General features: G+C 36.8%; 1 protein-coding gene across 3 annotated transcripts in view; it reads right to left on the bottom strand.

The window, feature by feature from the left end:
* col4a6 (collagen, type IV, alpha 6) overlaps positions 1-26869 on the bottom strand; it is a 92719-nt gene that overhangs the window by 8001 nt on the left and 57849 nt on the right. Inside the window, exons 5-37 of one of the 3 annotated variants that reach the window (XM_051898933.1) lie at positions 20646-20780; positions 19688-19732; positions 19489-19605; positions 19228-19278; positions 17596-17673; positions 17474-17509; positions 17150-17191; positions 14552-14638; positions 12168-12221; positions 12009-12071; positions 11747-11791; positions 11611-11664; positions 11451-11511; positions 11180-11290; positions 10426-10575; positions 10055-10144; positions 9807-9964; positions 9302-9481; positions 8909-9092; positions 7637-7687; positions 6312-6383; positions 6050-6157; positions 5699-5917; positions 5430-5591; positions 3206-3376; positions 2765-2908; positions 2478-2600; positions 2030-2211; positions 913-976; positions 692-766; positions 446-553; positions 228-335; positions 5-76 (exon numbers count right to left, since the gene is read on the bottom strand). In XM_051898933.1, coding sequence (XP_051754893.1) covers positions 5-76; positions 228-335; positions 446-553; positions 692-766; positions 913-976; positions 2030-2211; positions 2478-2600; positions 2765-2908; positions 3206-3376; positions 5430-5591; positions 5699-5917; positions 6050-6157; positions 6312-6383; positions 7637-7687; positions 8909-9092; positions 9302-9481; positions 9807-9964; positions 10055-10144; positions 10426-10575; positions 11180-11290; positions 11451-11511; positions 11611-11664; positions 11747-11791; positions 12009-12071; positions 12168-12221; positions 14552-14638; positions 17150-17191; positions 17474-17509; positions 17596-17673; positions 19228-19278; positions 19489-19605; positions 19688-19732; positions 20646-20780 — 3400 coding nt within the window. Of the gene's footprint in view, positions 1-4; positions 77-227; positions 336-445; positions 554-691; positions 767-912; positions 977-2029; positions 2212-2477; positions 2601-2764; positions 2909-3205; positions 3377-5429; positions 5592-5698; positions 5918-6049; positions 6158-6311; positions 6384-7636; positions 7688-8908; positions 9093-9301; positions 9482-9806; positions 9965-10054; positions 10145-10425; positions 10576-11179; positions 11291-11450; positions 11512-11610; positions 11665-11746; positions 11792-12008; positions 12072-12167; positions 12222-13932; positions 14026-14551; positions 14639-17149; positions 17192-17473; positions 17510-17595; positions 17674-19227; positions 19279-19488; positions 19606-19687; positions 19733-20645; positions 20781-26869 lie in introns of all 3 variants that reach the window. The other 2 variants (XM_051898932.1, XM_051898934.1) reach the window with 2 other exon arrangements.

Below are 26869 nucleotides of genomic sequence, written 5' to 3'. Positions count from 1 at the left end.
TTACCTGGAACTCCAGGCTGCCCCTTGGATCCTGGAAGACCATTGAGTCCATCTAAACCAGGTGAGCCTGGAAAACCTAAAGTAACATTTGCGATAGAGTATTTCAGAAATTGATTCAGGTTGCTTTCTGTTGGTTTGTAGACAGATGTAAGACCACAATTTAAAAAAAAAAATATGTTTGGTTTTGGCATTATCTAACATTAAAATGGTACTAGTTCTTTATTAACCTTTCTCTCCTGGTGAGCCTGGAGCTCCAGGACGGCCTGGATCTCCATCACGCCCCTTTAGTCCTGGATATCCAGGAAGGCCCCTGATGCCTGGGAGGCCTGGTGAGCCTATAAATTAATACAACAATAAAAACAAATGACATTAGGGAAGAAAGCAGCTTTTGAAGTAAAAACTCATTACTCCAGAATCATAAGGGTGGCAGCAAACTTCCACGTACCAGAATATCCTGGTGCTCCTGGCTCACCAGGAAAACCTTTCTGGCCTCGAAATCCTAAGACTCCTGGTAAACCTGAATCACCTGGTTCACCTGGAAGTCCTGGACCACCTTTAGGCAAAAGACAAAAATCTATTTATAAAATCCGACTCTAATATAAAATACCAAATTAAATACACAAAAAATATATATAGGAGTTGATAAATAATTCATATCCATACTAAGAATCTGAAAAAGTGTCTGTCTCACCTCGGAATCCAGGATTTCCGAACGCACCCTTTGGTCCAGGAGGTCCAGATAATTCGTATGAGTCACCTTTTTCACCTTAAAGACAATTTTTATGGGCATCAGCGATGTCTGCCATCAGCCTTTTATTCAACTACCTGCATTTGCCATATGTAGTGTCGGTCGGAAATAAAGATCTTAAATAATTATTTTACAAGGCATTGGCAGAATTACACAGATCTCACCTTTGACACCAGATTGTCCTTGATTGCCCGGGAACCCTTGAGCCCCAGGCACACCATCATCACCCTGCCATGGAGAACAATACAAAATGTAAGACACAATCTTCCTGGGTTAATCTCAAGTATGAGAAGAATTTGTCCAGGTCATTTCACTCAAAAAAAAAAAAAAAAAAAAAAAGAATTTACATTTACCAAAGAAAATTAAGACTACACTAAAATGCTGGGTTAAAAGTTGGGTTAAAAATAGACAAACCTTTGGGTTGGGTTAAATGTTTGCCCAACAGGCTGGGTAGTTTTATTAACTCAACTATTGTTTAAAAATTACTGTATTGCTTGCTTAAAATAAACCCAAGGTATGTTGGAAATTAAAATTTAATTAATTAGTAAGTTTAATGAATAATAATTCATCAATAAACATTTTTTCAATTGCTTATTAATAAATGTTCACATTTTGATTATTATTGTTGCCTCTAGTAATTATGTATCTGATTTTTAATTTCCAACCTATTTTGGGTTCATTTTATGCCAGCCATATAGTAATTTTTAAACAATAGTTGGCTTAAATAAAACTGCCCAGTGCACTGGGCAAACATTTAACTATTTAACTATTACTGGGTTTGTCCCATTTTCAACCCAACTTGGGTTGTTTTTAACTCAGCATTTTTAGTGTATTTTTGACCTGATTTTTTGCACTGTAAAATGAAGCATTTCAAATTTAAAAGATGTACCCTTTTAAATTGTGGTTTCACAGACAAGGCTTAAGCTAGTCCTAGACTAAAATACATGTTTGAGCTGTTTGAAATGAAAGGAACTTGCACTGACATATCTTAAAATACGTCACTGCCATTGTTTTGTCTCAACAAAACAATGCACATCAGTAATGTTTTTTTCTAGGGGACGTTTATAAAAGATACTTAAATGCCCTAATTGAACTAAAGCCTTATCCTGGCTTAATCTAAACCCTGTCTATGAAACCGGGCCAAAATGTCTGTGCATAACACATTTTAGTAAATATGAGACCATGAGCACAGTATTGGACCTGATGCTGATACCAATATGAGTATTGGTGGATCCCTAGTAAATTTTAACATAGACTTGTGCCTGAATACAGGATGTTTACCCTAAGGCCTGCTGAGCCAGGGAAGCCCATAACTCCAGGTAAACCTTTAGACCCAGGGAAGCCAGAGGGGCCAGGAAAACCTGGGATTCCAGGCTGGCCAGGTAAACCTTTTACTTGGCCTGCAACACCAGGTAATCCAGGAAAGCCTTCACGTCCAGGTCGCCCTGGAAAACCCTTATCACCTGTTGAAAAGAGAAACACGTTTTCTTTTTACTGAAATTGATGACTGAATAACTGGTCTTTAGTGTCATTCCAGTCATCCACCCAACATTTTCATCACAAACTGAAAAGATTTATCTTCGCTTGTCATTTATTATACCACAACTTAATTAAATTACTCTACATAGCATCTCAACATCACAAGTCCATGAAGATGTCAATGCCCCTAAATAGCATGAATTAACTAATGAAATGAGGTCTAACTGGATAGTCTGTCTTCTTTTTATACCTCTTGGTCCTGTGAAACCAGGCAGTCCACCAGCTCCTTGGTCACCTCTTCCACCCTTTTCCAGCTCATCTAATGGAATAACTGTAGGAGAGGGTCCTGGAAGACCAGGAGGACCGCGATTCCCTTTAACACACAAACATATGCAATTACTACAAACTAGTTTATATCTGGCTTTATTCTGAAGGATTTAATTCTTTATTAAGTGCCTTGTATGGTTTCACTTAACCAGGGGAAAAAAAACAAAAAAAAATCTACTACAAGATGTCCTGCAAATGACATCAATATACCTTTGAGTCCTTTTGATCCAACTTCCCCTGGTAAGCCATCCTGCCCAGTGAAGCCAGGTAAACCTTTAACTCCTGGGTCACCTGGGACTCCAGGAAAACCAAGTGATCCTGGGAACCCCAAAAGCCCGGAAGACCCCTTCACCCCTTTGAACACAGAAAAAAATATCTACATTATGATACAGACACACATGATGGTGGCACAATAAATTAGTAGAAGTAAAACTGGCACATTTTCAGTAGAATCAGACAAGGGGTATTTGAAACAATCTCAGATGCTTGTTATCTTTTAAATAATGCACAGCATAACACGTTTTGATAATGTGTTTTTAGGGATAGTAAAAGCAAGTTAAAATGACTCTAGAAATGAATCTAGAGTAGCTTCAATCAGCAATATAACTCAGGAAGTCAAATAAATTTAGAATAAGTCTGCAGTCTTCATACCCTTTATTCCTGGTCTTCCTGGTCTGCCTGGACGTGCTGCAATTCCAGTGGGTCCAGGAGGTCCCCTAAATCCCTGTGGCCCTGGGATGCCAGGTAATCCTGGTATACCCTTTATTCCACCAGGCCCTGGAGGCCCCGGATCTCCTCTCATACCCTTCAGCCCAGGGGAACCTGTGGAGGAAAATTGGAATAAAACATAATGTTGGAACTGGGCTTTGAGAGACCTTTGAAATTATTTTTTATATGAAATCATTAAAGTTTGATTTTTAAATTATTTTTTATATAAGATAGTAAATTAACTCAGTATAAAGTGAAATCATCAAAGACAGTATACTTTACAACATGTAATTAATGATAAACAAGCAAATGCTAATAGATGCAATGTTGTACAATAACGCATTAGTAAAAGCTGCAATAAATGTTAACAAAAAACATTTATTGATATTTGTTGTACCGGTTGAACATTACAGTATATTTCACAATTTTAGAAATATCAGTTCAAAGTAAAGGCTAAGTGTACTAGTAGCTGGAACATGAAACATTACTTTCATGACTAACTAAAGATGCTGTTGTTTTAAAAGGTGTGTTTATGGTTAAAGTCACACAAGCACATCAGGGTTATAGCAGCGTAACACAAGTTCTGAGGATAGATTGTTAGATGGTGTTGCTCAGATTCGGTGAACCTGAGGATTAGTACACAAGTTTCAGGCCATCTTTTAAGTGTGAGTGTACTATGTGATGCCAGCTGGTACACAAACACACACAAAAGATTTACAAATGCAGTTTAAACCACTCTAAACCAAAGACCATGGATAAACTTTATTAATACATGTTCAATCTAAGAAATTACAAAGTGAATTCTACACTGTTACTATAAACAAACAAATCTCTTGCTTCGATATAGAGGCTTAAAGATCTGCCACCCTAAAGGGATAGTTTACTCAAAAATTCTGTCATCAATTACTCACCCTCATGCTGTTCCAAACCCGTAAGACTTTCGTTCAACTTCAAACACAAATTAAGATATTTTCAATGGAACCTGAGAAATTTCAGTCAGTCTATTACACCAAAAAATTCATAAAATAATCCATGTGAATCGAGTGGTTTTATCCAAGTCTTCTGAAGAGACACAATAACTTTATATGATGAACAGATTTAATTTAGGCTTTTATTCACATATAAACAAAGATCAACGCACATACATTGAGCACATCAAATATGGTAAACGGAAGCTCAACCATACTTGTTTCGTGTGTGATAACAAACCTCATTGATCAATGTTTATATCTGAATAAAAGTCTAAATTAAATCTGTTGATTACATAAAGTGATCACTACTCTTCAAAAGTCTTAGATTAAATTATCAAAGTTTTAAGCTTTCAATGGAGAGACATTCTCAGGTTCGATTAAAAATACCTTCATTTGTCTTTTGAAGATAAATAAAATTCTTATGGGTTTGGAATGAAATGAGGGTGAGTGAATAATGACAGAATTATCTTTTTTTGCCTCAAAAAAAAAAAAAAAAAAAAAAAAATTCATGCATGCTCCCCTGCACTCATTGCCTTAATTGAAAGGACTGGAAAGACAAGGAAAGACAAATACATTAAAAGGTAGCAAGGCAAGAGTGTGAATTGTGTGTTAGATAAACACCAAAACTATACACAGGGCATCAGGGAGGACAATATTTCTCACCTTGGCAGCCTAGTGAGGTGACCCAACACCAAAAATAGAAGAGGGACGGGAGGGTGGAAATGATGGTGATGGAAAAAGAGAAGGAGTGGAGGATGATCATAAAGAAAAGAATAATGAAAACAGATAATTTTGTGAGGAAGATCAGTAAACACAGGCTGACGAAGATTGATGAGAAGAAAACGAGAAAACAGTGAAATATTTTACAACAACTGAAGTCTACAGTAGTTTACACAATGCTCACATTAAAACAAGTTATCCAAACCATAACTTCTAAGGTTATTAGTGTTGTATAATATAGATTGTAAAATCCTCATGATAAAGTCTTAGAAGCTGGGTAGAACTTCCAAAATTTAAAATGTGAAAGGTCCTAGTGAAAAAAAAAAAAAAAAAAAATCGCTTATTATGGAGCTCAAGGTAGAGTTTACTCTAGTATATGGATCTGAGCAGCTCTTGTTGAACAAATACTCACTGATATTGTTAGAAAAAAACACCAAAGTTGATGTTTTAATGAGAATGAGAAGGAATTTGCTTACCTTGATGTCCTTCAAATCCTTTAGCTCCAGGTGGCCCTCTGGGACCAGGTATACCCCCGGAAGGGATTTCTCCTGGTGGACCTATGGGACCTACGAGACCAGGTTTTCCATCCACACCTCGCTCACCCTTTATGCCAGGAAAACCATTGCGTCCATCATTACCTAAGGAGGAATCTGTTAGTACTAATGCTTGATATCCATATGACTGGTGCTAATGATGTTGACAGAAGCTTTGTGAAAACTAGCTAAGCACATCTCATCAAACTTACCAGGCCTTCCAGGTAAACCAGGTGTCCCAGGTTGACCCTTGTCTCCTGGCTCTCCTGGTCTCCCTGGAGAACCTGGACCTCCAGGGGTGGCCCCAAACACCACACCGGGTTCTCCTTTAGCTCCTGGCACACCTGGAAAACCATTTCTTCCTGGAGACCCTGGTAAGCCGGCATTAGTTGTTCCTGGTAAACCTGGATCTCCTCTGGGTCCGGGGAAACCTAACCATAGGTTAGAGTTAGAAAATTCCAATGCAATCATACCTTTAAATCTATGGCTAAACAAGTTGACTATGATATGTAAGATTTGTGGTTAAATGGAGCACCCATTCACATTTGAGGATGTAATCTTACCCTGAGGTCCTGGCTGTCCTCCAGAGCCTGGTTCTCCTATTTCACCTTTTGGCCCATCAAACCCTGGGCGCCCATTTACTCCTTGGGAACCAGGCTGACCCTTTGGCCCTAACATATACATGAACACAGACATGTGCAAAAGAACATGTTAAAATATCTGAAATGTGAAAAAAAAAAAAAAAAAAAAAAAAAAATATATATATATATATATATATATATATATATATATATATATATATTATTCTTTTAGAAATTCAATTACCTGGCACCCCAGGACGTCCAGAGAATCCTGGATGTCCTTGTTCACCAGGAATCCTACAGGGCAGTGGTGTTCCTGTTGACATCCATATCATTGTCAGAATCATAAAAAACTGTCAATGATGGCCCATTCCACACACATGCCTTACATCTAACACTGACAAACTGTATGATGTATTCTGCTCAAAAACGCCAGTATTAAAGGTGGGTGTTTGTGTTAACTGTTAGTTTAAAAAATTTATCTGAATATCTAAGATCAGTGAATGCTGGCTGACAAGAAAAAGGACAGGAGGGAATATATTGTAACTATGCAATTAACTATGCAATTACAATCCAGCATTACAATTTCATGAACTGTACAGACAATGAGAGTGATTCAAAAACGTATACAGTATAACTGACCGACATATATGAGCACACTTTAATATCGTGGAGGGCATTTCAGCTTACTTGCAGCTTTGGAAAAAATGATTTCAATTTTAAAAACAGAAAAGTGCAGCTTATATTTTCTTATTAAAGCGCCTATATTAATTCTTCTGTAAAATCTCAATGTTATTTGAGCTGTAAAGTTGTCCAAATCATCATTACCAACATAACACCAGTAGGTGGATTTGTCTTTTTGTGTGTAGGATGCAAAAGTGTTTATTGGCTTTACATGGTCATAACAGAAAATATTGGAAATAACTTTACACTTTAGTAAGTGACCAGGTTTTATGTAATTTTATTCCTCTAGGCTCATAATAACAGATAAAAGTGTGTATTTATTGTTGCAATGCATTGCTGCATAGACTTTTATTGTAAGTGGATGTACAGTAAAGGCAATTTTTGATTGTTTTTACAAACTGAAAGATAAGTATTGGTAATGGTAAGTAATGGTAAATGACGGTGTCACGGGTACTAGTATTGGGACTGATGTAGAGTCGCTAAAGTAAGTATGCAAAGCGAGTTTGAGTAATAAGCCTTTGATGGTGTATCAGGGTGTATAAAATATAAGAAATTTTTATTTTCATACCTCAAAAAACAAAAACAAACAAACAAAAAAACATAAGAAATAACCCCACCCTCCCCACAGTATAGTCAGCATATTAGAGCTAATAACATGCACAAAGATTGTTAAATGACTGGCAAAAGAGGGCTGTTATATGACAACTACCACTTTTCCAGAATGGCAGAAGACTAACTGGATTAGACATCTCAAGCTATAGGAAAGTCATAGTAAAAGTATGGTCAGGTTTTGTGGACACTCTACAGTTAAGCTGTCTGATGCAGTCAGGCCATTGGAAAGTGATTTATTTTATACTGGCTGCAGCTCTGGGCTTCGCATCTCACCTCCCTCTTCCAAAGAGGCATCATTAAGCCCCGCCTGCCCACAGCTGTCACCTAGTCAGACAACATGCAAAGGCAAGAGAGATTGCAAGAGAAGCTGTCAATCAATCGGTTGATGAATCAGTTCATTCGGGCATCAATACGAAATCAAATGCATAAGCATGAAAATGATCAACCTTTAGTAGAGAAATAAAAAGCTCATTCAAATATTCCAGCACATTCGGTTAAAGCAGTGCAAATAAAGAAATCAAAAGGGGAACATGTGCATTGCTATGTCAAAGCCATTCCATTGCTAAGAGAGAGAGATGGAGAGCATGCAGAGAAGTGAAAGGATTTGGTGATTCAGACATGGGTGTAGAGACTTGTGATTTAATTGCATCTGCTCAATTTCTCTCCGAATGGAATGGCTTGAAAAGAGATCAAAAGTTCAGTTAGCACAGGCAAATTGTAAAGATTCATTTGCACACCCATTCACACTCACACACATCCAACACTTGACAAGATGAATACTTGTCAAGATGAAATGTAGCAACCTCTAAACTGAAGCTCTTTCAACCTAGCTCATCTTATACTGTTCAATTATGCAATTCAGGATACCTATAGGAAAAAACAACTGATTATTCATTGATCAACTGAAATGAGGAAAGATCATGGCAATCTAACTTAATTAACTGTAAGACTGTTCTCTGGGATAAAAATGACCAAATGTGCCCGTTTTAACCACTGTACCTACACTGCACTGAATATTTACAAGCTAAGCAATGTAAACTAAGCTAAATATTCCAAATAAATTTTAAAAAATGAGAAAACAACAAGGTCTTATGAGATCTAGTGATGCATTTTTATTGTATTGGCTAATACATATTGTTAAACAGTATTTCTGCATTATCAATAACTAAATAGGTTTAATTAGCCCACTTATAAAACATTTTGTTTGTATGTGAAGTTGTAACACTGTTTTATGCCTGTATTCAATATACAAATGTTTATGTCAACTGCTAATATTGACAAAATATTCTTTTATCCAGTAGTTTACATTCATTTGTGTATATCCAATTCACTATATATGAATATTTAAGCTACATAGTGCATGTTCTTTATAAAAGGTATCACATATATTTTATGTGATCTTATTAATCAATAATAATAATAATAATGCCATAAAAAAAATGTAAAAATAATGTCATGTCAGCTGTATAATTTATTTTTTATAAAATAAAATATTTTATGCTGTGTAGTTATTGTAAAGTGTTACTGAAGTGTTTTTCTACTTACCTGCAGAACCTTTAAGTCCAGGTGTTCCAGGAAGACCATTGAATCCAGGATCACCTTGTGACCCTTTGAACCCAGCTACACCGGGATAACCAATACCAGGATCGCCACTGGCACCGGGACGACCTTTGAACCCTGGGATCCCAGGAAAACCTTTATCTCCAGTCACCCCAAAACCAGGGTCCCCCTGTAGAGAAAGAACTTGGAAATTTAGAGATGTTTAAAAATGTAGATGTCAATGTATGAAAGTTGTACTAGAAGCAGAATTACAACAAGCAATATTTTTATAAGCAGTTACAGGTGTCGAGCAGGACCACATGTCTTCTTTGGCAGTAACTACGAAGCTGATGAAATGAAATGATAGAAAGGAAATGAAAAATTAGCCTATCTACTCACAGGTGGACCTGGTTGTCCAGGGAAGCCAGGAGATCCATCCCTTCCGGGGTTGCCGCTTGCTCCAAGTGGACCAGGAAGACCCTGCTGACCCAAATCACCTTTTTGTCCTCTTCCTTGTGGGATGAAAGAATTACCTTTCTCTCCTTTACGCCCATAAAAGCCTCTCTCACCCGCACGACCCTAAAACAAAAGAAGACTCAATTAAAAATATAAGCAATGTTTAGGATGTTTCCTGATAAGCCCAATTTTTCTCACAAGGATCAATTCTACAATAAAAACTTCAAAGCAGTTCCTCCAGTTTTTTGTGATTCCACAATCAATGAATACAATGCAAACTCAACAAAATGTTTTTTTTTGTTTTTGTTTTTTTCTTCAAATTTCTGGAAATTACCACCACAAAATCAGTCATTTTGATAGCAAAATATAAATAAATAAATAAATCCTAGTGGATCAAAGAACTAGCACACTTCATCCAAGCTATTTTTCTTAATTTTCACTCTCTTACATCAAAGCCCTGTGGTCCACGAGGTCCTGGGAAGCCTTGGTCACCAATTTCTCCCTTCACACCATTAGATCCTCGGAAACCTGGGGCCCCTGGAGGCCCTTGAAGTCCTTGTGCACCCGTCGTTCCTCCACCCAAACAGTTGCAGTCACCATTTTCTCCTGCAGGGGCACAGGGTCAAGTACGGAAGTCCATGTGTGCCGTTATTATTTTCTAATTTAAACTCAATACTTCTCATTTCAGTTCCTTACCTTTAAACCCTTTATAGCCTCTGTCTCCAGGAGATCCTCTTTGACCAGGCTGACCCCGCACACCAGGTAGTGCATCTAAGAACATGTTTACTGGAAAAGATAAAATAATAAGCAACCATCAGCTCATCTCATGATATAGATCTATGAACAAGTTCTGTTACACTGAAAAAAGTACTAACCTGCAACTGCTTATTCAATGTGTTTCTACTTGATTTATCCCATAAAAATTACTTTTGTGGGCGTGATCTAATTTTTCAAATCTTGATTTGATTTTCAGTTCAATGAAACCAGTAAACTTAGATGTTACGAAATGAAGCACATTTTTAGGTCACTTGAAATTAAGATGATGACCATCATATGCAAAAGCTTACATGTACTGCCCGGTGGTCCAGGGAGACCAGGAGGTCCAGAAAGGCCCTGACTTCCGGGAAGACCTTCAGGACCATAAGAACCCCGACCTGGGTTTCCCTTCTGTCCTTTGGGTCCACGACTACCAGGGAACCCAGAAATGCCAGGGCGACCTAAATAGACAACCAAAACTAACAGTTAAAATAATATTGACATATAAATTCTGCAAAACTCACTGCCATGACATTAGAGTGTTGTCGATGGTTGCTAGGGTATTGCTATGTGGTCGCTAAGGAATTCTGGAATGTGCTGCTATGCAGTCGATACTGTAGGGTTCTTTTAATGAACTGAACACATGTAGCATGACCAGTGTAGTCAAACTGATTCCAGGACGAATGACTCAGTTCTGTCAAAAGCCATTAAAAAGTCTGGGAAAACACCTTCTGCAGGAATTGATTTAAATTTATTATCGAATTTGTCATTATTTTACAATGTAACTGCATGTCTTTTTACCCAAATTTTTCTTCCTCAGAAATAAAAGATTTGTTACATTTCTTTCAATCCCCATCCCTTGTAATTACATGGGTGTTTTGAAAATCTACTTATTAAATATGACTCAGATCTCTCCTTAGTGTAATTCTATGGAATTGTTTTTGTCATTTTTTTGTCCTAAAGACAAAAATATTAAGTCTGATCACTTAGAAAAGTCATAGTACATTCTTCTCAACAAGCTGTATGATTTGAGTCATAAACCATTAAAATGTATGTCAATAGTACCTGTGATAAAAGCAGGTGCTCCAGGAGGACCAGGTGGACCAGGAAACCCTGGAAAACCTGTATCCCCAGTTAGCCCCGGATAACCAGAAAAGCCAGGATCACCTTGAGGACCTAGGTACAAGCAAATTAAATAATCACTGAAGACTGTACATCAGGACACATATGTGTGTGCATGAGAGATTAGAAGAAGCAATTATCTCACACAAGATCATGAAAGCATATGAAAGAGAAAAATATTTCTTAAAGATAAATAAAGAGTGATTCCTGATACCTTTAATTCCATTTGTTGGTTCCAAAATCGGTCCAGGTGGACCTGGGTCTCCTCTGTCACCCTAAAAATATATTAAAAATATGCCGTTATGTAACATATTTCTGTTTGTGACTTTTTTTGTGTGATTTTTTTTTTGTATTTTCTGGTTCTGCGTTCTTACTTTTGGGCCAGTAAAACCTGATTGGCCTGGAAAACCCGGATCCCCAGTGAAGCCCTACAGAGGAAACAGGAAATGATTGGTATATAATAATCATATAGGAGGGAAATCGTTTCGATTGAAGCAATTCATATCTTACTTTTCTCCCTGAGAGCCCAGGAGGACCATTCAGACCAGGTGGACCCTGCCATATAGAATAATACATAAGAAGAAATTCAGGTAGATTCAAAACAAACACAGGATTTTACATTTGATATAAATATAAATGAAAAATGTGTACTTTATTTTCTAATACAGTACACAAACAAATATGAGATATAGTGTAAAATGACAAAGAACCATTTAAAATATTCTACCGAATGGTGAATCACGGAATGTACAGTAACAATAACAGGACCTACCCTCGAGCCTGGCAAGCCCAGGATTCCCTTTTCTCCAGTCTCACCTTTATAACCAGATGGGCCCTACATATGCACAAAAATGAAGAGATTTGTGAGCCAGTTTCAAATAACAACATATCAAAAATGAAATGGGGTGAAATGCTGTCTTTGATTACTCACTGTTGGTCCTGGTCTCCCGGGAAGACCTGGATTACCGGCATAGCCTTTTTCACCCTGAGGTAGAGAGAGAGAAAGAGAAGAAAGAAGGCTGAGAATTTACAATGTCAGTTTGTGGTTTTTAAAAACATTTGTATCATGTGTACCATGTGACTGGGCTGGGGATAAAGTAGCCTTTTTTACTCCTCCTGCAGATATTTAAACTGTTTTGTTTTTCTTTCAGATTTTGATATTTTGGTGAAAAAAAAAATGGCATAAAACTTTTTAATGATCATGAGAAAATATTTACTGTGAATGTAAAAAAAGTTAACAAAAGCAGACTGCCTGTGAATAGAGTATCAATGATACTGATATTTCTAAGACATATTACACATTATTTGACACATTATGCAGCAATTTATAGTTTTACTCAGAAATCTATGCCTGTAAATCTACCCATTCAAACTGAATGTCCTGTGTTGTGTTTTGGGCTCCAAATGAAAAGACTCTGAAAATTTCAACACATACATTATGTGTATGATGTTTGTTTTTGAAAGTTTCTTATGCTCACCAAGGCTGCATTTATGTGATTATTTAGTGCTCAAGAAACATTTCTTATTATTGTCAATATTGAAAACAGCCGTGCTGCTTAATATTTTTGAAGGAAAACAGTTATACATTTTTTCAAGATTCTTTGATGAATAGAAAGTTAAAAAGAAAAACATTATATTTGAAATATAAATCTGTCATAACATTATAAATGTCTTTACTGTCACTTTTGATCAATTTAATTCATTCTTGCAGAATAAAATGACTCATTTGTTTTCAAAAAAATCTTTTGAACAGTAATTTATATCATAAATATAAATATACAGTGGCTGCATTCAAAAGTTTAGGCAGCTGACTTGTTGCCTCGCTGCCTAATCAGGCAACAACTTTGCAGGCAGCGTTTGCGCATAAAGGTACCTCACGAAAGTGATTTTGGACAGACTTCTGAGGTAACAGTTTAATAATCTACAGCAAAATAGTGCGAGCTTTGGTGAGAACTAAACAAATATTTAATTACTTCAATAGTAATTTCTCATTAGAAATCACAAGTGGAGAACGTTGGTCAAACATGTACATTTACACACAAACTGACCACCAACCACAACTTTCAGACGCCATCTTTATTTTTTTAGCTCAACTGTCAGAATGGAATGCACAGGATTGTGGGATATCAATGGCAGCGAAGGATACATCTATGCAGCCTTCAAAAATCGATGCCGTCGTGCCTTGATGTCTTCCTGCCGTGGAATGCGTCCTCCAAAGCCAGCGATTGTAAGCTTTCGGATGCAGCCAGTGTTTCGAAAAGCTAATTTGACACTTGAGCCACACTTCAAATGAATTTCATTGTTCAGGCCATTATCTATATTAGATAATAATATTCATACATTTGTGTGATATTCATACATAAGTGTGGCTAAAGTGTCATCTTTTGGGCCACTGCAAATATGCACATATAATTTAAGAAAGAATCTTTGGAAATATTAGACAAAAAATCATTTGTCACATGTGACTGAAATCACTACCAAACATGAAGAATTTACAAACACCACCCTCAACGTTCACCACAGCGTGAAATATGGGATGTATACAGTAAGCACGAGGTGGACGTCACCCTCCTGGATAGCAGGCCTGAGGTATGGAGTAAGTGGACAAAGAAACTGTAGAAAAGAAGATGAGGAGGACGGTGTCGATTGATGGCATCCTAGTTCTAGATCCTCACAGCTGCGTTTTCCTCACAAACCTTAGTTCCTTTGTCTCCTTTTGGAAAGCCAACAAACTCCACCACTCCATTGCCCCGAGGGAGGCCTGGGTCACCGGGCTGGCCCACTTCTCCCTGGATACGGTAACCAAGGAAGAGAGATTTTTTTTATATGGGCAAGATGAGGTGTGATGGGGAGGCTGTTTGGAGGCGGTAGCGGCGGAGCATGTTGAAGAAGTGGCATGTGGTGAGAAGTTTTTTTGGGTTTTGAAGAAAGACGTTAAGTGGACTATGACCACTGCCAAAGCAGCGGGGAGATCAGGGTGAGAAGGAAATTAATGGACACAGGAAGAATGAAGGAGCTTTGGTAATGAACCACACATTTAACACAATGGATGTGTCTATATCTCTCCCCATTCAATCATTACGAAACTAACCATCCCCCCTTTATACTGTCAGGGTCTCTATGTGTATTCTTTATGAAAACGTTTTTATAAATGTCAATTCCATTTGATAAAATGTCTGAATGTTCCAGACCATTTTCCCTGGAGCGATGATGTGGTTCAGTGCCCTCCAACGCTCCTCTCTCTCCCACCATCATTCCCTCTCACCCTGGCACTGCCCCTCCCTGGGTTGGCATCACCGCTCCCCTGTATGTTACCTTCTCTCCTTTGTTGATAGTGCTTATTGCTGGTGCGTTAAACTGAACGGCCGGATTGCCCCTGAGTCCCGGTAGACCAACATCCCCCTGAGATCCACAACACAGACATTTGACAAATTAGAGCCCAGGATTTTATCAGAGAGAGAGAGAGCGTGAGATAAGGAGTCAAGGTCAAGTAAAGGAAAAGCATAAAAGTCACAAGAAGGTTGTGAAGGACTGATGTGAAAGCAAAGGGTATTGAAAGAGTGTGAGAACAACAGGCAGAAGAAACACTGCAAAAATCTATTTATTTTTTTCCAGTAAAAATATCTCAACATCCTTAAAATATAGATTCTGAATTCATACTTCTCACCTCAATAGAAACTTTTTGTTTTGTTTTGTTTTAGTTTTAACAAATATAGTGAGGTTTATGCCTAAAACAAGAAAAAAAAAAATCTATTTATTTTTTAAAAAGTTATCTTCTCTGAAAAATCTGCATCTGATGCAATTTTGCTTCTTAAGTAAATTTATCTTGTTTGAAAGACCCCATTTCATTAATTTATAAACAGTTTTCTCTGTTTTTCTGTGTTTGTGTTTTCCTATTAAAACAAGAAGTTTGTGACATTGAAATGTTTGAAAAACAGGCTTCAGTTACATGACAGCAATGAACCATATTTTGCTATTTGCTGGTCAGTAGTCAGTTCAAAAATTCCTTCCAGAAAGGATTTAAAGGGATAGTCCATTCTGTCATCATTTACTTGCCCTTATGTCGTTCCAAATCTGTATGACTGACTTTCTTCTGCAGAACACACATATTATATTTTGAAGAATGTTGGAAACTGTTCGAAAGTTTTGTTTCTCTTTGACTTCCATTGTATGGACAAAAAATACAATGGAAGTCAATGGGAACCAAAACTGGTTATCAACATTCTTCAAAATATCTTCTTTTGTGTTCAGCAGAAGAAAGTCAGTCATACAGATTTGGACGGACTATAGCTTTAGAAAATTGGTAGTACAGAATGAGTCATCAATTTTTCCCCAGAAGAAAAAGACTTTAAATAATATCTGCTAAATGTGAATTTTATTTGTTTCTGTCAAAGCTTAGCATAGCATATAGATGGTATATAACTTTATTTACATTTTTACTGGAAAACCAGATAAACAAAGAGAATGATGAAGAAAATCACTTTTTACAGAGAATAAACAGGAAAGCAAGACAATGAAGTGATAGAGAATGACAGAAATGAAAAGTGAGAGCAGTAGTACTAAGGGCTCCTTTTGTAATAGTTACTGCTACAAACGCATGCATATTATTGGTGCACTCCTTTATTTTTAATTTATTTCATAGATCTATCTGACAAATTCAATTGATTGCATAATAGAACTAATTGGTCCTTGTTTTCTCGTGTTCTTTGGGTTAAGTGTCCCAACCAAAGGAAACAAAGGCACACAGAAGATTGGAGCAGGTGATTCCAGCACCAGAACAGATCACTCAAAAACAGCAAATCGAATAGCAGCTCAGAGATTCCATGTGAAATATGACAATACTCTTACATTTACTTTACAAGTTATGAAGAAACTGCCGGTACTGTTCTGTAACCTATGAAATCTGTGAACTGCCATTCAAAAGTAAAGGAAAATACATTCCAAACTTTGTAGTGTTACCATGCTTATTAGTAAGATTCAATTGTGTATGCAGAATTGAACATACCATAGGGATACATTCCTTTATATTACAGGAAAAGGCTTTTACTATGTGAAGTGTGTGTTGAGATGAGTAGAAACATACTGAAGTTGGGTTAAAACATAAATGAAACAAGATAGGCATGCTGGGAGTACAGAACTATTTAGAGAAGAGGGAAGACAAGAAAATCTAGAGGTAGATGATAAGAATGAAAGAGTGATGTAGAGTTATTGTGCAAAAGACAAAAACAGTATAATCTTTTAATGTCCAATCCAAAAGACAGAAAGATCTTCTTAGCTAGCTTTTTATTAATCAGTCCCTAAGCAGACTAAAATACTACAAAAATACTGAATGTTAAATTATAAACATTCTCTGAGTGTGCCAATCTCGTTACAGAGAGTGGTGTCTTAATGTACAGTTATGTGGAAAAACGTTTAGATTGTTAGACCCCATGAAATCAAAATGATAGGCTGTGACATGATTAAAGCCAAATTACTATTTTAAAAAAACAAAAGACCGCAAGCCATTCAATACGTACAGCTCAGGCTTTCTGTTTCAACAGGAAATATGTCATTACAAGACAGAAAACTCAACACAAAAACAAGCAATTTTTGGGGGGTCTTTAATGTCAGAGACACTCAGAGAAGTGTTTGTTTTCGGTGTTAGGCCAATTAACCACCAACAAACACAGGCAATAAATCTTCAGCAGAGAGAAAAGATAAAAAAAAAAAATAAAAAAAAAACGCTCTCATTAAGACATTCAAACAAACATAAACAAACACCCAGGACTTAGTTAAATCTAAAATGCATCTTAAGTATTAACAGTATTGGATAAAAATTAGCATATTACCTGAACCTAATGATGAATGGAGAAAACTAAAAGCAATTGTGTGTGGAAGACTGCTTAGTTGTTGGCAAGTTGATGAAACCCATACCTTTTCTCCTGGCTCCCCTTTGTATCCTTGACCTGGACTTCCCTGTAGAATGAGCAGAGACATTCAGCAAACTGTTATGTATGGTTATTTTAGCCATTCTGGAGTCAGAGTTCAATTCCACTAAATAAAATGTGTTGAAACTACAATTTTAAGCATACACCAATGTAATGATTGCAGTGTTTAATTCCAAAGCAAGTGTTCAAAAGTACATAAATGTTTGCACACTGCCCCCTGTCTCACAGGAGGATAAAGTATTTAACATGATAGGATCATGTAACATAAAACATGCAATGTCAAAACTGTTCCTTAGACATCAGAACTTACTGGAGGTCCAGGAGGACCAGGTGGACCAGGTAGACCCTGTGGAGGGAGAGAACAGTGAAATTACAGTCTTTATACAGTAGACAGATGGTCTAGATGGATGGACGGATGGATGTAATACGTACAGGAAATCCATCTGGACCTCTGGGCCCCAATGGACCTGGAAATCCTGCTGGACCTGGAGGGCCTTCACTCACAAATTGCTAAGGATTTAAAAAAAAAATTGAAATTACCAAAAGGCAACATTTGGTTTTTAGTACTTGAAGGTGCACATAAAGTCAAAATTGGCAATATTCAAAGTTTTCTGAAGCCATGTGATATCTTTGTGTGAGAAACAGTCATTATTCACTGATAATCTTCACCATTATTCAGCTCAATTCAGATTGAATGTTGATTCAATTTAGTTCAATAACTGTGAATGTTGCAAAGTTCATAAATTTTAAAATGACTTCAAAATTATCTCTACAGAAGACGTAGTGTCATAATTCAGTTTAAGGTTTTGTTTTCTCATACAATATATTGCATGAGAAAACAGTGTCAGTACAGCAAGTTCTATAATATTTTCTGAATATTAATTGTCTTTTTACACGAGTTAAAGGGTCTCTTTTATGATTGTTTTATAGTGTTTTTTTTTTTTCTTTGTTTCTTTGTTTTTGTTATTTTTAAGCTCGAAAGCTCCAGTCCTCATTCATTAAAGGTACACGATGTAACTTTTTTTATTCAAAATTAAATAGTCAATATATCATCAATCCTTCTTCCAAAACGTGTTTTTGTCTTACCCTGATTCTCTATGGTAAGCTTATTTTTAGTGTTTATATTTGAAACCTGACAGGGTGGTTTTCATGTAAAATTGCACACATACGTCACTCGCCTGTGCTTGTCTCGACATATCTGTAATAGAGAAAAGTTGCTCTGGCTACTTTGACGCGTGTATGGTGTGGGAGTGGCAAAGGTTAGTTGTCACAACGAGCAAGAAAGGCTGATATGGAGCAGCTAAATCTTGAACCTCCGAGGAATCACCAGTAAAAAAAAAAAAAAAAAAAAGAAGCTAAACAAAGGAGTGTGCTTGCAAAAAGAAAACGTAGAGCTAGTAATAAAATGAGATTCAACATTGGCCTGGCTCTTCGTAGATGCCAAGAAGTGACGTGAGTGAGGTATTTTATTGAACAGATAAACTGCCATATGAAGCTCTCTAACAGAGTTCATTGTAAAGCATTATCTAATGTAAACGGTCATATTCATCTGCACAGTCACACAAAGCTGAAGCACAACCAAAACAATGTTCTTCTGCAAAATGCATGCAGTTTTGTTTTTTAGAGGGACAAAAGTTACATAGTGTACCTTTAAACATGTTGGTGAGTAAATAATGATTTAATTCATCAGAGAAATACACCTCTTTTTAACACAGCTCTCAAATGCTAGTGATCAATGCCCATCTCAGCCCCTCTTTATTAAAACAGCAGAAAAAGTTGTTAACTTCCTTATGTGTGGCAACATTAAGGACATGGGCTGCACACATGGCCGACCTGAGTGGATTCAAAACCCACAGGTAATATAAAAGATGCATGAGGTGTTGAAAATGATGGAGGGATTTTCCCAGACAGGTCTGCCACTCCACACCCAGAACTAACTCACAACACATATTATTAACAGGGTTGGCAGTAAATGCCACATGTGGATGTGTGTATGAGCATGTACATATTAAATGTTTGCATGTGTGATTTGCTTGGGTTTCATAAAGAATGATTGTAACTTACTGGTATCCTATAATACGGTTCTCCTTTTTGACCTTTCTGACCAGGGTATCCCTATAATCAAGTAAAAAAAAAGTGTAAATATGAAAACTATAGATCTCTATATTTATATTATTAAAAATATAGATGTATATTGTTAAACAATCAGTAAACAATCAGTAATGACAATTTTCACAGCTATTATATAGAATAAAAAGCAAGTATTACACTAATAACTCCCTAACCCTAATCTTCTTGAAATGCACATTAAACCCTTAAACTTACAGGAGCACCAGGAATACCAGGAAATCCATTAGCGGCTCTGTCACCTGGGTCACCTCGTGTGCCATTACATCCGTCAAGACCTGGGGGTCCCCTGGGCCCCTCCTGACCAGGGTGTCCCTGTACAGCATGGTAAAAACAGCTTAGTCAACCATTTTCAGAGAAGGGGTAAAATTATATTAGACAAGATCTGTGTACTCACAGGAACACCATCATTTCCAGAAAACCCAGGAACACCCATTGGGCCCTGTCAAAAAATAAATAAAACACATTTGTACTAGAGCAGGACCCAACGCAGCACGGGACAAGATTTGATGGGTGAGTGCGGGAGAATAAACAACTAAAATGAAATAAAAAACAATTTACGGGCACAAGTGTGTATAAGCTAGCCTTCCTCTGCCTGCTGCTGCTTCTGATCGCAAATAACTGCTGGTCTAGGATCAGTTTTGTCCGTAATACTAGCATACTGACAAAAAAAATAGCAAGCAATCCAGTGCATATCTGTGTTTGTGCTCTGGAGAGCATCAAAGGTTTCTATTTACAACATGTTTTTGCAGCTTTGAGCAACATAGCCAATCACAAACATATCTGTTGATTTCTTGAATGCAATGGCCAATCAGAGGTAAATCCACTCACAGGTCAAATCACAGGGTTTTTGTTCAGGGCTGAGTTCTGCATGGACTATTTTATGGACATACTGAAAAAATCTATGTATACTTTTCCCTGCAGGCTTTTGTAACAAGAACAACTAAGATAAAATAAAAATGATTTACAGGCTCAAGTGTGTATAAGCTAGTTTTCGCAAAATTTCTTTTGCATAACATTGCACCATTTCTTGCTTTTCATCTTCAGAAAGATCTTTTTTCCTCCCCATATTGCATGAGAACTGTGACTTGCTCAATAATGTGAAACAACCTCTTTAAGTAGGGTTTCCATTTACCTAAGAAGACCTGGCAAACTATTTAACAAACCTGTCTGAATTATCTAAAAAAGATATGAGAAAAAAAAAAAAAAACTTTCTTTGATAAACTAAAATCTAAACGTTTATTGTACTGAAATCCCACTTGCATAATAATTTGGAACACAGTGTATTTCAGCAAAGCAGTAATGGATATCTGTTATATATGATAATTCCCCTACATGTACCAAAGTAATCTGACCTTATCTCCATTTAGTCCAGAGGGCCCTTTGCGTCCTACATGGCCCTTTTCTCCTTTGGGCCCAACTGGTCCTGGGCTCCCAATGAAACCCTCAGGACCATTGCTGCCCACTTGTCCAAGTTCCCCCGGCCGCCCCTAGATGGAGACAAAAATGAATGTAGCAGTTAGAAATACAGATGCCACCTTAAAATGAATTGCTATGTTGTACTTACATTTGTCAGTCACTTTGGATAAAAGTGTCTGCTAGATTAATAAATCAAAATGTAGCATGAATCCTTTTTTTAATTTCAATTTACAGGATAAATCTGTGCATGAGGGAATGCAGACAAAACAAAAAAACAATATCAACACAAAACACAAAAATTATATCAAGTTATTACTTTAATCAAGCACTTTTTATCCAACTTTGAAGAAAAAAAAAAAGAGAAAATACATGCAGAAAAAAATAGTTATATATAATATGTAGTATTTCATTTTTGTGTTTTAGTAAAACACTTTTTAAATGTCAAGGAATAGCATAACCACTTGTTTGTCACTGGTAATACTCATTGCTGACCAAATGGTGGCGACACAATCCAGCATTTTAACTCACTGGAGCTGGTCTCTCTATAAACAGTATATAATTATTGACAAAATTATTTAGGGCATTGCTTATAAAAGGGCAAGTAAGTAATGTGCATTGACAACAGGAGATGTGATATGGCAACTTTCTCTGGTCTAAGTCAAAAAGGAGTAAGTGGATATGATATTGGCCCCTCAAATGACGCACATATACAAGGGGTTCACAGGGCTTCCAGAGAAGAGTCCAGCTGTGACTGCAGGTACACATTCCAAGTGTGAAGACCGGCCAGAGAAAACCACTCAATCAGACCCCTATTATGAAGTATTTGCACATAAAACAAGACTTTAACTGAAGATGAGCATATGCATGACCATGTTTGCTCTATTCCGATTCTGGTCTGTCTACCTTTACATTCCTGTCTCAACTACACTGTCCTGTAAAAACAAAAAGCCCCTAAAATTATACTAGCTCTGGTGAGCATAAACCTTTTTATTGATGTTTCCATATATTACTAGGAAGATAAGGACCAAGGAGATCACTTACTGCATGCCTCAATGTATGATTAATCTAGTGCAATGTTCAATCTGTGAAGAATGTTGTGTAAATATTTTTGTATAATATATACTGTAGCAATGAACATACGAGGCGTGTTGTCAAATGGCCATAGGAGAACTGCATGTCTTGAAAGCAAACACTTCAAAATGAACCTTAAATTCAAAATGCGATGTCTAATGCAACTGCTGGTGTGGGAAGCAGGCTTTCAACTTCACTGGAAATGGAGTATTAAGGTTTTGCATCTCACCACATGGTACAATATTACAAACAAGCAAAAAACAAGATTAGGGAACTGCAATCTTAAAAGGATTACAGCCACAAAAACAAAAATCCCACAATCCTTGGGGGTGTATGCATCCATGTGCCATTACAGGGTGTTTTTTTCAATGCACTTCTGCCATAAGAAAGAATTATAGAGCCTTAGTGTGGAAACATACAGAAAAAGAGAAAAGAAAGTGCAGATGTTTCAAAGCAACTAGCTTTAGGGAGTTTCTTTTTAAACATTTAATGTGGTTTCATTTTATCCTTCAAGCTATTCCTCTAACAGTGATGGAGGTGGAAGGAAGGAATGTGTCACTTCTTGCCCACATCAGCCATCAGAGGCTTAACATTTAATCTGAGGCTAAACCAGACAAGCAGTCTTGGTTTGAGATTTAAAAGTGGTTGGTACTGGAAAACCACCAAGAATTAAACAAGATCTGTGTGCAGCTGAGCAATATATATTAGTAAAAAAAAAACATATTTCCCACATATTTTCAGTGGAAGACATAGGAGCACAGGCAAACAAACCAGCAAAATGAGCAAAACATACGTTATAGAGTGACCCAGGTAATATACAGTATAGCACTAGGGGGCCTAGTAAAAGTTCTAAGGGTGCTACAGGATGACTTAAAATAATTTGCATTGATAACTTATTATAATATATTAAAATAATCAAACTCTAAATTAAAATGCCAAAAAGAACATAAAGATGTAAACTCAAATCATATTCCTCCCCGCATGAACTTTCGTTTCCTGTCTCCTGCATTTGCATATGTATGAGTGAAAGTCAATGGAATGAAAAGTGTAGTGTGCCCCTTTAGACGTTGCAAAGACCTTGATTAGCTGGTACAGGTGTGTTAATAGAGTGCTACAGGGATAAGGTATTTTTGAAGACCAAAACCAGGAAATGGGTTAGCATTTTAGCACTTCCGGTTCCATCGTCCTGAAGTCAAGTGTTTTTTGAATAGGTTTTGGATAAATGCCTGAAATAAGGTCTGTGGTGAACACAAGCTCAAGATATTTTCACATTTTATCCTACGTCATAAAATACATCAGTAACACCCTCTTGTGATTTTTTTTATAGCTTTTACTTATCTTGAAAAAAGCATTTGCTAACAAGTGACTAAATGGGACTACAGAGGTTGTCAGGAACATTAAATATCATCACATCAAACAGGTAATCTCATCTACACACTATAGTCTGCTTTCACAGCCTTGATGTGTTTAAAATCACGCTCTTGCAAACTATTACAACTTGAACTTTCAGGGAAAATGTTTTGTAAATAAAGACTGAACGAGTTGTCAGATTCTAAGAGGCGGTGGCGTTGAAGTCATGCAACCCTAGTGTAGCTTGTTTATAGCCTACATTTAGCTTTTTAATTCTGCCGATTGTATTTAGCCTTCAAAATTCTTAAAAGAACCATAAACTTTTGTTAGTCACAGAGCTTATTTTCTGCAATAGGGTTTTTCCCCTATAGGGTTTTTGTCGAGGGAACTAGGGTGAACCAGTGTTCCAGGTTGGCCTTCAAAAATACTTCACCACTGCAGGCAGCACTCTATTAGTTCTGGAGGAAGGAAGACAGGCGGCCCTCAAGGAACAGAAATGGACATGGATTGGCGACTTTGGCATGTGCAACATGCATTTTCCTCAGAAAACAGAGAAATTTAGTTGTTTCTGTTGAGTCGACTGTTCTGATGATGATTTTAACTGCATTCCACCACCAAGCGAATGCACTGGACAAGTGGAATACCTTAAAAACCACTATTCGTCTCTATTACCGCAAGGTATTACAAGACTATGATCTGCTCTCATCTGTCTCCTTCACACTTTGCTTCATAGGGTTTCAAATTGTAAACACCAATGTTAAAAACACGAAGATGGAAAAAGTGACTTCCAGCCACATTAACGCCCACTAGACTGCTTCGTTTGTGGCACAAATCTGCCCCCTCACAATGGACACAATAGAACTCATTCTGCCTTTCTAAGCCAGCCAGTCTTACTCGCCTGGCTAGTGAGCATGCACCTCACTTCCTGTCGGAACGTCCAACAGAATCCATGAGCCAACAGATTCCCCCGGCTCAGTCCTGTTGGCTCTGAGGATTTGGTAGGAACCATTGTTCGTGAGCAGCGAGGCTCAGGCCTGATTTTACCTGTCGCGCCATGTGTTCATCGGGAGCGGTGATGGAAGCAGCATTAGGAAACACATCAAAAAGGGCTAGGGTGCGGACTGAGTGATTCAGCCTCGATAACCAAATTTCTCGAAGTGCACCACCCCGAATGTAGATGCGAAAGAAGCAGCTGTGCCAGGCAGACAGCAGTGAAAACACACACGCACTGACTCAGCAGTCTTTCTCTTGTTCAAAACTTAACCCTGAAGGCACGCTAATGTGATAGAGTCACAGTGTGTTTAAGTGTGCGTGCAACATTTATAAACAGCTTGCCATGTAATGATTTATTGATTTCGTGTGAGACCTTCATCACAAAATATCTACAGTACTTAAGGCTTTCATAGACTTTCTGGAAACATTTACCTAGTTTGTTTATTGTCTCTATCAACTAATTTTTCAGCATACCATAAACAAGTATGTGCCTGATTGGATGATTTCATTATTAAATGTGTATATAAACATACTCTATATACAAACATGGAGAAGTTTGTCATGAGAGTATATAGCTAAAAGACCATGGAAGTGATATATAAAATTTCAACTGTTAATGTGAAAAAAAAAAATTAATTCTATAAAATTAATTAAAATTATTAAAAAAAAAAAAAAAACTAGTGGCAATGGCTATTTAGAGGTCACACTTTTTCCATTTAACATTTTGGCTAATCAATTGTTATTCAAATCTGAAATTATTAAATAAAGTTGAAAAAAAAAAAAAAAAAACATGATAAGGCTGCCAGCAAAAGCTTACTGCAATTTTCAATCACATCAAATGTTGCTGACTATATATTTTCCAAAGAAATTAGATCCATGACAAAGACATGTTTATGCAATAACTGCTGGAGGCAAAGAATAAAAAGAATTAAAAAAAAGAGATGGAGAGAGAGCTATGTAAACATCACAGTATTTTGCAATCTACCAGCATATAGGTCATAAATTATTACTGCTGTAACCTCATATCAGATTATACAGTCAAATTACTTATATGCTAGTGTGAATATCTGCGATGTGTTCAACCCACATCCAAGTGTTACATGTTTTATAAACATTCATTTTTGCCCTGGTACTTACATATGATCCCCAGTAGGGGACAGTCTTATTTCCAAAGACACAACTGAGGTTTCATGCAAAGAAAGTGTAGATATTTTCTAACAGTTTCAACCTGTTAGATCAAGACATCACCCTAGGGGTCAAAAGTTACTAGGGCCAAAGATCATGTTGGGGTCTGTGTGAAAATGACCTCTCACCTCCTTTCATCTCATTATGAATGATTTTTTGCCTTAGAATAACAACAAAGACAAGGAAACAAAACGCAAACAACCAGGAAGTCTCAATCATTTATATCTAGATGTAACATTATCAGTCTTGTTAACACTCAAATACACTTGGTTAGTCTAAACAAGTAAGGATTGTTTAGACTCTGCTGGTTAATACCTCTTGATCTGGATCAACACGGCACCTGGCTGTTCACAGTAAGTGCATTTACGTACACTTTAAATATTAGATTTCAGACTAAATCAATAATTCATCATGTAAATGCTTTTCCAGATAACAAAACTATGTTCTAAAAATGTTTAGGTAACGTTCCATGGAATTGCTATGGCAATGTTCAAAAATGTCCAGTATTTTTTAAATGTTCAATTTTTTATGCGAACATTAAGGGAACATTCCATTTTATCATTTTGGGAATGTTACATTCGGGAACATTATGGAAACGTTACATTTGAATGTTCTCTGAACATTCTGAAACAAGTAGTGACATTTTTGTTACTAAAAATGTTAAATGAATATCCAACTAAAATGTTTAAGATCAAACGTACCATGAACGATGTATAAATAATGTTTTTGTGTTAACATTTTTAGAACATTATTAAGGACCAGGTAACATAACTTTGAGAGAACGAGAATGTTCTGAGACCGTTCCCTGTTAGTTGGGCCAGTCCAACTAAAATCATACAAGTCTGTACTAGTTTCGTCAACCATGTTTGTTAATTACACTATAATTGGCCTCTGCATTGTGTGCGAGACAGAGGTGACGTACGACTATCTGAAAAACCTTTGTAGTCTGATTATAACTGGCTGCACATGTAAATGCACGTACTAATGCAGGAAGCTCTAGTCAAGATGTTTGGTTAATTCATCTGTAGCCGAAACACATGACACACATTTGTTTGGATTTGGGTTATGTTTGGGGTAGACTCCTCTAAACAAAGAAAGATAGGTTATGGGGTAAAACAGATAACAAAAAAGTAGGATAGCACATCTGTGTGTTTTATGTGATTTTTTCCCCTAAATGCTGTAAAAACTGAACATGTACAGCTGTTACCTTAAAAGGTTAACCCATATATGAAAACTTTCATAATCATGTCATTCTAAACTCATAAGACTTTCATTCATCCTCAAAATGCAAATGAAGATATATTGTATGAAACCTTTCTGTCCCTCCATTGAAAGCCCATTCGACTAAAACTTTGATGCTTCAAAAATGTTATAAAAAGACTGTAAAAGTAATACATATAAATCGAGTGATTTAAACTGTCTTTTGAAGAGACGCAGTCTGTTTTTAGTGTAGTTTTGGGTAAATGATCTTTCAATGGAGGGACAGAAATCTCTCTGGTTTCATTAAAAATATCTTCTTTTATGTTTTGAAGATAAACGAAAATCTTAAGGGTTTGGAACA

This window comes from Ctenopharyngodon idella, chromosome 7, assembly GCF_019924925.1.
Source record: "Ctenopharyngodon idella isolate HZGC_01 chromosome 7, HZGC01, whole genome shotgun sequence".
Classification (NCBI taxonomy): Eukaryota; Metazoa; Chordata; class Actinopteri; order Cypriniformes; family Xenocyprididae; genus Ctenopharyngodon; species Ctenopharyngodon idella.
This window is presented reverse-complemented; position numbering and strand designations above follow the sequence as displayed.